General features: G+C 38.6%; 1 protein-coding gene across 1 annotated transcript; it reads right to left on the reverse strand.

Annotated features, from left to right (window-relative positions):
• Positions 1-3,538: 3,538 nt before the first annotated feature.
• On the reverse strand, positions 3,539-4,130 carry LOC127338813 (uncharacterized). The gene has a single exon (XM_051364783.2). It carries the CDS (start codon positions 4,057-4,059, stop codon positions 3,802-3,804), a length of 258 nt encoding a protein of 85 aa, XP_051220743.1. The 5' UTR covers positions 4,060-4,130; the 3' UTR covers positions 3,539-3,801.
• Positions 4,131-13,237: the final 9,107 nt, after the last annotated feature.

Below are 13,237 nucleotides of genomic sequence, written 5' to 3' on the forward strand. Positions count from 1 at the left end.
GTTGAATATCATCTATGTGCTACTCTAGTGATGTTATTAAAGTACTCTATTCCTCCTCCACGGTGTAATGGTGACAGTGTGTGCATCGTGTAGTACTTGGCGTAGTCTATGATCATAATCTCTTGTAGGTTATGGAGTTAATTATTACTATGATAGTATTGATGTGATCTATGCCTCCTTCATAGTGTGATGGTGATAGTGTGCATGCTATGTTAGTTCTCGGTGTAATTGTGTTGATCTATCTTGCACTCTAAGGTTATTTAAACATGAATATCGAATATTGTGGAGCTTGTTAACTCCGGCATTGAGGGTTCGTGTAATCCTACACAGTTAGTGGTGTTCATCATCCAACAAGAGGGTGTAGAGTGGTTCTATTATGTGATCATTGTTGAGAGTGTCCACTAGTGAAAGCAGGATCCCTGGGCCTTGCTTCCAAGCATCGAATCCCCGTTTGTTTACTGTTTTGTTGCATGTTTACTCGCTGCCATATTTTATTCAGATTGCTATTACCACTCATACTCATCCATATTACTTGCATCTCACCATCTCTTCGCCGAACTAGTGCACCTATACATCTGACAAGTGTATTAGTTGTGTTGGGGACACAAGAGACTTCTTGCTTTGTGGTTGCAGGGTTGCATGAGAGGGATATCTTTGACCTCTTCCTCCCTGAGTTCGATAAACCTTGGGTGATCCACTTAAGGGAAACTTGCTGCTGTTCTACAAACCTCTGCTCTTGGAGGCCCAACACTGTCTACAAGAATAGAAGCACCCGTAGACATCACATGCCCTTCTGTGTATAGTATATATCCTTCTAATGCTAAAAAATGTAACCCTTATAATCTACTCAATAGCCAAAGATTTTGTGGGTCATTATTTTTTTTGTCCGACTTGTATTCTTCTATGTGACATGATTTTGTTTCTTGATCTTCCCAACACCGAACATGAATAATTTCTAGCCAATCTATCAAGACATTGATCAAGCACGTAGGATTGGTCTATGTGGATATTCAAGGGAGACATTCACTAATGATGTTAGAATGGATTCTATAAGTAATAAGTAGTTGAAAATAAACCATTGTGTTATTTTGCAGGTGTTATGTATAAATTTTTATAGGTATTTTTTATTAATACACTTGAACAATCCATGACCTAAAGTACTTCCATTGTGTGGGATTAATACGCCGTAGAGCGATTTCAGATATTTTAGGTATATTAGGCACGTATTTACTTCAACTGGTTTAGTTCAATAGTTTTTGCATACACGGCATGAACCACTATGATCCTAAAATCAAGGTACTATGTGCAACCAAAAACCATAATTTATAGCATGCAATCATGTTTAGCCGCGTACATAAGCTGAGTTCTTTGGAGCATTAATAGGGTGTATTGAGTGAGACTTTTGCGTCGAACTAAAGGAGTAACATGGTGCATATTGGTGTTTCTGAATAGGCCATATGGACGAACATATTCCAACGGAGAGAGTGACATCCACTTAACATTTACTATAGTTTGATTGTCAATGATGACCAATCTCACTTTAATATAGGTACATAACAAGTCAACACAATGGATTTTAAAAACAATATATTCCACTAATTTTACTTTTACACACATGCTTCGTTAAAGCTTGATCATTCAAATTATTTGTCATTAACTTTATGGTAGATTTTTGAGAGTACCACACTCATGGACACGCTTTGTGAGTTGTGAAACCATTTATTAGATGACTTAGTCATGATAATGAGGATCTATTGACTTGAGATTTCATAAAAAAAGAAGAACTTAAAGGAGTTCATATACACACTCAGTTTGCCATAAGAGAGCAGAATGTTAATTATATGCTAACGGAAACATTCAGTAAATGAGAATAAATCGGTGGATGTTGTGTATATGTTATTTCATTGAACTTTATGCCTCTACCTAACCAATATAAATCCTTTCATCCATATGTAAAAATTTGTACACATATGATTCGTCTATAGAGAAGAATAAATGTATATATATGAATACATGTGGACTTAGCACCCATAAATATCTCATAAGAAGAGTGAGTGATCAAGGTGAAAGTTGGCCGCATTTTTGTTTACACTATAGTTCCTTATATTGCGTTGACAAGATATTTTGGGAAGGAAGGAGTAGAAGAATCTTCATGCCCGCCGTTTTGACATAGTTTGAAACGGGCATAAGAAATTCAAAAACGATCAAAACAATGAAGAACCTACACGTGGTGTCATATATTATGTGAGTATGTGACATAGTTGCAAGGCATAATATGAAAATTGTAATATTGCAAATATCTCAAATAAACTTTCTCAGAAATGAGCTATCATGTTCGAGGTTCCGTGGCTTTTAGGCCGAACAACCAATGTAATGGCTAGAATCATGGCATAGTTTGTGATAATGTGCCTATATTGTGCACACATGTGCATCCTGGGATGAAGAACAATGTTGCAGGAGGAAGTCTTCCTTTTCGTCGCACCAAAAAAACTATTTTCCATTTTTCGTGTCCCAAAAATGGGGTGTTTTGTGAAGCAACCACCAAATGAAAGTTTTACAATGATACCACCCCATTTTTCAAAAATACTAGACCACCCTACATGCACAAATTTTCCAACCGGTGTATCTTAAACATTTCCGTCCACCCCTCGTGAAAAAGACAAATTCCTACCAAATCGGTAGGAAGTTGGTCAGATTTGAACTACATGTACATGATCGAAAGCTCATGATTTTTTGGAAAAAACATTTTTAGGTTCACAATATGATATGGATGCATATTTGGATTCTTCTCATTTTTCTGATCGATTTAAACATATTATTTGTCAAACTCCGGTTTACAGATTTAAAGATATTAATTATTCCATGTTAAATAGAAAAGTACAAAAAAAAATCATTTTATTCTTATTTGAATTCATGATTAATATTATTTATTAATTGTTTTTTTCATAAGTATTTGTCTAGAATTTAAAAATATAAAGAGGTGCGACATCAAGACATAGGGGTTAATAAGATTGATATGATAGTATTATCAACAAGGAGTCATTATTTTCACGGAAGCTCGTTCGGAAAGAATAGAGAAGTTAATCGTGTTAGGGCTGAAGTAGTATGAGGATGGGTGGCTGACCGGGAAGTTTAGCCACAAGTGCAATGTGGCCTAAGATTAAGTGTACTTAGAGTTAAAAATGTTTCATGTGAGAGACAAAAAAAATTGAAATTTTCTTTTTGAAAAAATTCGAGCCAGAATTGTCAAACGGCCATCAGTTATATGCTGACGGCATGCTTTGCCATCGGCACAAGTTGTTATGCCATCGGTAAATAGATCTATGCCAACACCATATATATTGTGCTGACGGCGAGGTGTCAACGGTAACCGTTGGCACAGGTCTGTGCTGACAACACCCCCAGCTATGCTAACGGCTGGCGGCTGTCGGCACCTTGTCTATTTCCCGTAGTGATGTGTTGCCATCCTTCAAAGTCCGTATGGAACGAAGCCTTGTCATCACTGACAAAGGTGTACAGATGGTTTCAAAGCCCGTATGTGATGTAGAAATTGTACTCCGGTCCGAGTGTACTACACGAATGCAGTCGTCTCGTTTGCACACCATCCGATTAATAGTAGGAAGAAAGCTTTATTCTTCCAGGTAACCATCAGCTTATTTAAGCGCTGCATATGCATGCACGCTAGGCTACTAGCGCCAAGCATGCACCCATATACGCAACGCTATACTACATATACTATAGTACATGCTGACATGCATAGATGCGCACATGCATCGTCTGCTCCGTGTAACGTAACATAGCTTAGTCGGCCCTGACGACGAAGTTCTCCTTACGCTCGTGGAACTCGCCGGTGCGGGTGTTGAGGTCTTCCTCGAGCTTGCTCTCGCGCACGTTCAAGTGGCCGGAGCCGCGGCCGTGGTGCCCGTGCCGGCCGGCCTTGTCAACCTCCTGCACCAAAGTCTTCTTCTCGATGTGCTGCTGCATGCCGCCGCCGCGGCCCGGGTTGGCCACCGACCTCACCTCCTCCGAGCAGTAGTCCACCTCCTGGAAGTGCGCCATTGCGATCGACGATGTGATAGGCTTTGCGTATGTATTTGTGTGTCGTATGATGATGGTGTGTTGTTGTGGCTTGAGTTGCAGGATGGGATGATGCGTGTGTGTGCTTTTTATAGCATGGCTCCGTGCATGAGTGGGGTAGGGAATGTCCTCGTGAAAGACACGTCTACACACTGCTTTCTGCCTTCTTCACTCGCCTTTTTTGGCATTCGTCTGAGAATTTCTTGGACAGGATCGATTCCATTTCGCCGGGTTGATGCCATTTATAAGTTTCAGAGAAATGGAAAGACCGGCTCACAGTGGTACGTATGGTGCTAACTTGTTCAGCTTGCAATGAGGATGTGTTTCAGGAAGAAGAGCCAATTTGAGAGTACCTTACCCCCTGCCTGGCTACCTGATCTAATGTTGGTTTCTGATCATTGATCAAATACAAAACTTACTATCAATGGCAAGCATCGATCCATCATAACCTACTTAACATTTGTCATCTCTCACATAGCTATGATTTCTCTGACTCATGTGCAATTTTGTAAATCCAAATCAAGTTTGTTAGCAACCTGATGATAAACAAGCAGAAGCAGAGTTGCCAAATAGAATCGTCTCAATGCTGAAGTTGTCCTGTAGGTCACCTTCGAGAGAGATCACCAGTCAGGTAAGAATAAACTTGTCTTTTGCTAGTGGGGAATATATACCTGCATTGTCACTAACTCTTAGGATGGAGACAGCAAGAGGTTTCTACGACGTACAGCCAACTGCTAACGGGGGAAATCGATGGTTTTGTACAGTAAAGAAACACAAACAGAGGGATCTGGCAATTAAACTATCACATGTCCGCCAGCTTCCAGGTCGTTGGAGCCGGTGCCTCACCTGGTTCTTCACCGGAACGGGCACAACAGACGGTCTGCTGCCTGTGTTCTCCGCCGAGCTCGCCGACAGGAACTACTTCATCACCGGCTGGTTTTGTTGCGGGGTAGGCTGCTACACCACCCACGCCTCCCCCCACAGTCACGCCGTTGGCGATGCCTACGCGGTGCAGTGGCTGGCATACGGTTGCCGAGGATGGCGCGCCGTCAACTGATAAGGATTCTTTGGCATAAACTATGCACGGTATGTCATACCACACATCTAGACGATGAGAAGGCGTATGTCAAAGTTGATGATCAGCTCCTCTCTCATCTAGTTGGCGAGGCATCTGGATGATGAGGACGGGTTAGTTCTTTATATGAACTGAAAGCCTTGGCCCGGAAATCTAAAGCCTCCACGTCAAAAAAGAGTTAAAAGCCACGGAAAAAAGCAGAAGTGTGTAAATCATTAATTGTTTCTCAACAGATGGCATGTTTTTGAATAGTAGAGTTTTCGTGACTTGGCTAAACATTTACACATTGTTGATTGTACTTGTAATCATAAATTAAATTTTGTAGTTATTTTGGAAAATGGTAGACGGGATTTCTTGATGAATCTTCTTAACCGTCTTTCTGATGGTATAGACTTTACCTGGTTCTCACGTCCGCCACGTGACAGATCTGGGGCTTACTGCTTGGTGTCACTGGCGTTACTACGAGAAAACTATTAACCTCATGCCTTATCGAGCATCTAATCCCATCTTAAAGTTGGTTTACTCGGCATCAGCGAATGCTACAGAACCGAGGTTGTGGATGTATTGGTTAGTTAGAATGGAGAGTATCATATTAAACTCTATATCTGTAACAAGGCCGATAATTTCACATGAAATCTTGCCAGCGTGTATGAAGCAGCACAATAAGAATACAAAGTTGCATTTCTACCGTGAGTTGGTTAATCTGACAAAGGACAACCCATATCCTATTCTAATAGGTGGGGATTTCAATTTGCTTAGATTTCAACATGATAAAAATAAATGTAGATTTGACAATCATTGCGGAAGTGCACTTTTAATCTTCGGTGCATATGCTCCTGCCACTAGAAAAAATACTTTAAAATATCAAAAAAGAATCTGAACAAAAAATTCCACACGTATATGTCGACATTATATCAGTGGCGGAGCCAGCTATCTGGCAAGCTATGGCCTTTGCCACACCTAAATTCCTATATTTTGCATAGTATGTATCCATAATTGTACATAAATTACTTAATTTTGCTTAGTACATGGTCATTCCGCCACACCTAAATTTTAATTCTACCTCCGCTACTGCATTATATGGCGAATGCCAAGTTTCGAGGATAGCCGATAATTTTTGTGTCCTGTGTAAAATAGACAAGGAAATTCGTTTGAAGAGCTTACTTTCTAGCATCAAATTTTGTCTTTTTCCACATGACCCAAAATATATCGGTTTCTGTGAAAAAACTTTGCGAACACATAGAAAATTAAGATGTACGCGCGATATTTTTTGTCGGAATTTTTACATTTTATAATACGATTAAAGGTCATTTAGAAAAAAACAGGAGCATACATACCCAGGTGCAGAAATATCATGTCCCAATCGTTAGCCTTTCTTATTCAATGTTGTTATTAATAGTTTGGATTTAAGAGAACTTTCAATGATTGGGCGGCAGTTCACATAGGCGAACAGCCTTCCTGAGCCAACATACGAAAAAGTAGACCGTGTACTCATGGACACCAAATGGAAATCAAAATTTTCCTTGATAATAGTACGTGCTCTAGAACGTATTGAGGCGTTGTTAGACCCTGTCTCTACCCTTTTAACCGTAGGTACGACTAGACCATAGTGTAAACATCAATTCGGGTTTGAACTTGGATGGATACATCAAGGGTTTTGCCAATGTGGTTTAAAAGGTTTGGGCACGTCATATGATGGGGCAACTCAAAAAAGAAAAGCTTTGACTCTCATCTATCATTGATGAGTTACATGCCTTGGCATAAGTACGCATGCTGTCTACGCAAGAAGTTGAACAAAAAATCAATCCAACGCTCAGATTGCACGTCTCCTGCGAGAAGAGAACTTAAATGGTATCAACGGTGAAAGGCCCAACTCATTTTGGAAGAAGATTCGAATACAAGATATTTACATAGTGTCGCAAATGACAAACATCGAAAAACTTATTCATTCTATTGTACAAGATGAGGGCACGATCGATAAACATGAGAAACTCAAATCATACATCACTAAACATTGTAAAAAAAAACTGTTTGGAGAACCAAAAGAAGGCAACTTCTCGATGGATGGGTCCCAAACAGATGAATCCCTCAGGTTTTCGATGAGGAAAATGTCCTTCTTACTGCGCCTTATACAGAGGCAGAAGTAAAAAAAAATCAATTTTCAAAGGGAAAACGAAGGCCCTGGGACTAGATGGCTTCCCGGCTGAGTTCTATCATAACTTTCCGGATGTCATTAAAAAAAACCTTCTAGAATTGTTCGCAGTTCTTCATGCTGGAAAACATGAATTATTTCGCCTAAATTTTTTGAGATAATTTTATTGCCGAAAGTTAATGCAACAAAAATGATCTAGCAATACAGGCCTATCGGTATTCTCAATGTTAGGTTTAAAATGTTCATAAAAACTACAACAATTAGGCTCAGTTTAGTGGCCAACCATGTTGTTCGTCCCGGACAAACTACCTTTTTGAAAGAAAGAAGCGTTCTTGATGGGGTAGTAGTCCTTCATGAGACTGTCAAACTATATAAAAATAAGTTGAATGGGATGGTTTTACAAATCGAATGAAAAATGGTTATGACAAAGTCAGTCGTATTTCCTTTAACAGACTCTAAAAATGAGATGTATTTCTAAAAAGTGGTGCACTTTAATCCATAGTTCCGTGTTCAAAGTTAGTGCAATAATCAAAGTCAATAATGACTGGCAGATACTTCCAAATGAAAAAAAATGTCTAAGACAAGGTGACCCATTATCAACCATAATATTTAATATAGTGATTAATATACCAAAATGATAGCCAAGGAGTAATTCCACATCTAGTTGATGGTGAATTGTCTATGCTTCAATAGGTTGATGATACGATCCTCTTTATGGAGCATGAACTTGAAAAAGGAAATAATTTGAAATTAATTTTATCAGCTTTTAAACAAACTTTCAAGATTAAAAATAAGTTTCCAAAAGAGTGAATTATTTTGTTTTGGTCGGGCCTAGGATGAGGCCACCTTAGATGATAGACTATTTGGCGGTGGGTAAGGCTAATTTCCTATTATCTATTTGGTAATTTTGATACACTATCGGGGACTCGCTAACGTTGAATGAAAACAACTCGAGGAGAGACTACAAAAGAGATTATGAAGTTGGAAAGGAAAATTCCTTTTTTTGGTGGAAGACCAGTTATCATTAATTTAGTACTAAGTAATATTATATTGTATATGCTTTATTCCAATTATCCAAAGGAGTATTACGTAGAATATTTTTCTTCTGAGAAAGCATACAAAGTTATGATATGGCAACAAACTTTTCTGCCTCATTTTACTTGGATATGGGAATCATCTTGTCAGTTCAAACACAAAATATTCTTCTGGTTGTTAATGCTTGACTAACTAAACACAAGGAATCTGTTGGCAAGGAAAAAAACTTCACTTGCAGTCTAATTATTTTTCGATCAAGATTCTTTTGGCAACAAAATAATGAGAGAAAGGATGTGTCAATTGGCTAAATGGAGTGTGGTTTGCCGATGCAAATATCATAGAGGTCTAGGGATTCATGGTCTTCAGGCCAAGAATATATATCTTCTAGGTAATTGGCTTTACAAGCTCCCAGAAGAAGGGTTATGGCAAACCCTTCTAAAAACAAAATATATGGACTCACGATTCATTGTCTTGAGTCTATTGGAAACATGGGGACTCACATTTTTGGTTGGCTAAATGGAGAATAAGAAACACTTCTTCCTATATGGTTTGTTTATAACTAAAGATGGCTCGAAATTAGATTTGGGAGGATATGTGGCTGGGAAATGCCCCAGCCACACCCCGGGAACAATATTCATCTCTATACAACATTGTACGTCACAAAAGCGATGGCGTCGCTAAGGTGTTGGAGTCTTCTGCACCAAATGTGACATTCAGAAGAGATTTAGTTGGCCCAGGTTTGCATCATGGAAAGATTTGCTACAGTGTCTAACAATGGTCCAATTAACGCAAGGGTGTGATGAATTTCGGTGGAACCCACTCCCTCCGTCCAAAAATATATCACCGATTTAATAGCATGTAAGTTAGTCAAAAGTCAAGTTTGACCAAATTTATACAGAAAGATATGAACATCTAGAATACAAAATCAATATTAGTAGATTTACCATAAATTATATTTTTCAATATGCTTATTCAATATTGTAGATATCGATATTTTCCCTAAATATTTGGTCAAATTTAGTAGGGTTTGAGTTTTAACTAAATTTACACTATTGTATTTTGGGGTGGAGGGAGTAATTGTGAGAGGGAAATTTTTAGTAGACTCCACGACTGTATATATAGCATTGGTCCAGTTAGAGGTCTCGGTTCACAGCAATACAAAAACTAGAAAATGAAGATTCCGCTTAAAACAAAAGTATTTGCACAGTATCTTCGTAGAGGAGTAAATCTCACCAAAAACAACCTTATCAAACACAGTTGGCATAGAAACAGAAAGTGTGTATTTTGTCATCATGATGAGATAATCAAACACTTATTCTTCCAGTGATAGCATCCGACATTCAGAATTAGCTCCAATGCAGTTTTGTATCCCCCCCCCCCCCCCCTCGGTTTTCAGGAAAACAATTCGCGACCCGGACCTTCTCAACTTTAAATGAAAGGGTATATCCATTTGGCCCTAAACTTCCCAGTATTTAGAGCACATATGTCATCGTGGTGATTTACCCTAGGGTAGAGAGTATTGCAAGAAATAATCATCATCATGTGTACAAAAAATACTATTACTACAAAACAGTCATAACATTTAAAACAATAATGCTACAAAAATAAGTGGTTAAACAATAATTCATGTTGGAGGTTGATTTGCAAAAAAAAACATTAAAAAGTCACAAACTATCAACAAAAAAACATGAGCTTGTCGCAATGACCAAGTGGTTAACAACATTTTGTTTTGCTACAGATTCACTTATAACAAAATTCACCAACTATTTAACAAAAAACAAAAACGATTATAACAAACACATGTAGGGTTCGTAGCATAGAAAATAAAAAAATTCCTACCGCGAGAACCAATATCCAATCCAGGAGAAAAGCTAAGATCTAATCTACTAGATGGTAGCAACGAGATCAGATCTACATACACTTGTAGATCGCTAAGCGTTAACGAGGTTGTACTCGTGGTTGATGTAGTCAATCACTTGCCGTTCTCAAGGGCGAGAAGAAGATCCCTCCAGTGCAGCAATCGGGCAGCACCTCCGCACTCGGTCACACGTACGGTGTTGATGACGGCGTCCTTCTCCCCGTTCTAGCGAGCAGCGAAAGTAGTAGATCCTCCTCGGAATTCCGGCAGCACAACGGCGTGGTGGCAGTGGTGGTGGAGAAATCCTTCAGGGCTTTGCCGTAGCCGTGCAAGAGGAAGGAGGAGGAGGAAGGGGCGACTTGGATTTGGGGAGAGGGGGCTTGGGCTGCAACTTGTGCAACCCTTGGGGCTCCCCTTTCCCTCCTTTTATAGGTGGAAAATGCCCTGGGGTCGTCCAAGACCTGCCCCCAAAGTTTGGGAGAGTTTCGGTAGGTTTCTGTCACTTGAACTTACTAGAACTAGGACTCTTTTGCCAAATCCGAATTTGGCTTGGGGGAAACTCCTTAACCCTTAAGAAAAATGTAGATACACCTATTATAAAACCCTACGGACTTTCTTAGACAGCCCGGGTCGTCCCAGACACTTTCGGAACCTTCCATAATATTCTGAACCCTTCCGATCTTTCTAGAACCTTCTAGAAAGCTCCGGTCAAACCACCGAACTTTTTCTGAATCCCAGAAAATGACTTCCTATATATGAATCGTATTCTCCGGACCATTCCTAACCTCCTCGTGATATCCTGGATCCCATACAAGACTCTGAACAACATTCAAGCTCCATAACATATTCCATATCTACTTAAACGACAACAACCCTTAAGTGTGTCACCCTACGGTTCGCGAATGATACAGACATGATTGAGACATCTCTCTAACCAATAACCAATAGCGGGACCTGGAGATCCATAATGGCTCATACATATTCAACGATGACTTCGTGATCGAGAGAACCATGTGCATTCATTACCAATTCTCTTTGTCACGCGATATTTCACTTATCCAAGATTCGATCATCGGTATCACTATACCTAGTTCAATCTTGTTCCTGATAAGTGTTCTTTACTCGTATTGTGATATGATATCTCTTGTGACCCCGTCACATGCTTGCAAGCTAATTAGATATCATTTCACCGAGAGGGCCCAGAGAATATTTATCCGTCATTTGGATGGACAAATCCCACTCTTGATCCATGAGCTTCAACTCCCACTTTCAGAGTACCCAAAGCCACCTTTATAACCACCCAATTATGAAGTGGTGTATGATGTCATCAACGTATTCCTCCGGTGTTAGTGATTAACATGATCTCATGGTCGAAGGATTTAGGTTACAATGCATTTGATAGTTACAGCAAAATGAACTTCAATGATTTGATCGTATTTCTATGCTTACTATGGGTATGTGTGTCCATCATATAATTCTCCTAATAATATGATCTTGTTGTTAACAACATCCAATGTTCATGATCAGAAAACCTTGATCATAAATTAATCAACAAGCTAGTTAAACGAGAGGCTTACTAGGGACTCCAGTTTGTTTACAAAACACACATGCATTAACGTTTCCAGTTAATGCAATCATAGCATGAGATATAAACATCTATCATAAACATAAGATATAATAAGAACCACTTTATTATTGCCTCTCGGGCATATCTCCAACAGCCTCCCAACTGCACTAGAGTCAATAATCTAGTTTAACATTTGGCAAAGATCCAACACCCATGGCCTTTTGGTGATGATCATGTTTAGCTCGTGGAAGAGGTTTCAGTCAACAGATCTCTAACATCAGATATGTATGTATTTTCTAACCACTTGCGTCTCTACGGAACACTCATCTCGAATGAGCTAGTATGGCATTGTATAAGTTTGGTCTTTTGGTGAGACCTCAATTCCTAAGTGTGAAGAACATGTTGCCAACATTAATGTAGAATGTAGCTTCATAGTTCAGACACATTTGAAATTGCACCAAGTTCCATTAAAGAACTATTTGACTCAAAAACCTTCAAAGGTTTTTTTTATCAAAATAACAATATACTTCGTGTAGTATCCATCACAATGTTCAAACTTTAGAATTCATCTAAATCCAACATGGAACACTCCAGCACATTGTGCCACCTTTAATAAAGCACTTAGCATAATTGAGATTGAAATTTTATTTGTATATATGACAACACTAATATCGGTATAACACATTACAACGATTCTATTTTGTCACTTTCTTATACATATCCTTAGTTCTTCAAGAGATACTCGAGGATTTTCTTACTGTTGTCTAGTGATCATCACATGATTCACTCTGGTATATGTACATAACACCTTAGAGCATCAGACATCTTACTATGTACATATTATGGTGTTTCATGATCTAAATCAATTATGTGTTTTACTCATCAATTGTCAAACACACTTAAGTCTTGCTAAACTCCATACAACAAGAACTCTTTCTTGATATTTCCATATTGAACTATTTCAATATTTCTTTTATGTACTTTTAACTTAATCTTAATAGGTGTCTCAATTTATCTTCATAAAATTTTGATAATTAACACTATTTCTATCCAAGTCCTTTCACTTGAAAACTAATTTTTCAATGAAAAATTTAATTGTGTCTAGTAAAGGTACATAACTTATAATTAACTATGTGTCATCCACATAAAGTATCATAAAAATGTCTTAGCGCTCCCACTTAATTTCTTGTAAATGCAAGTGTCTCTTCTGTCCTTGATGAAATCAAAACGCTTTGACTATTTCATCAAGTGAAGATTCCAACTCCTTGATGCTTATTTCTCCTATCGAAATTTACATACCAATCTAGAAATCTTGGATTTGACAAAAACTCGTGGTTGCATCTTGCATACACCCTCGATTTATGCTATTATATATAGTTTTTCTATCCAATTTATATATCTAAAATGTGCAGCGGATGCTAGAATAATCCATATAGACCTTGAGTATCGCTATGGAAGATCTCAATCTTGTCA

This window comes from Lolium perenne, chromosome 3 (genome assembly GCF_019359855.2).
Source record: "Lolium perenne isolate Kyuss_39 chromosome 3, Kyuss_2.0, whole genome shotgun sequence".
Taxonomy (NCBI): domain Eukaryota; kingdom Viridiplantae; phylum Streptophyta; class Magnoliopsida; order Poales; family Poaceae; genus Lolium; species Lolium perenne.

What these genes read in the sequence shown, in the direction of transcription:
- LOC127338813 (XM_051364783.2), bottom strand. Translation starts at nt 4,059, where the DNA reads ATGGCGCACTTCCAGGAGGTGGACTACTGCTCGGAGGAGGTGAGGTCG.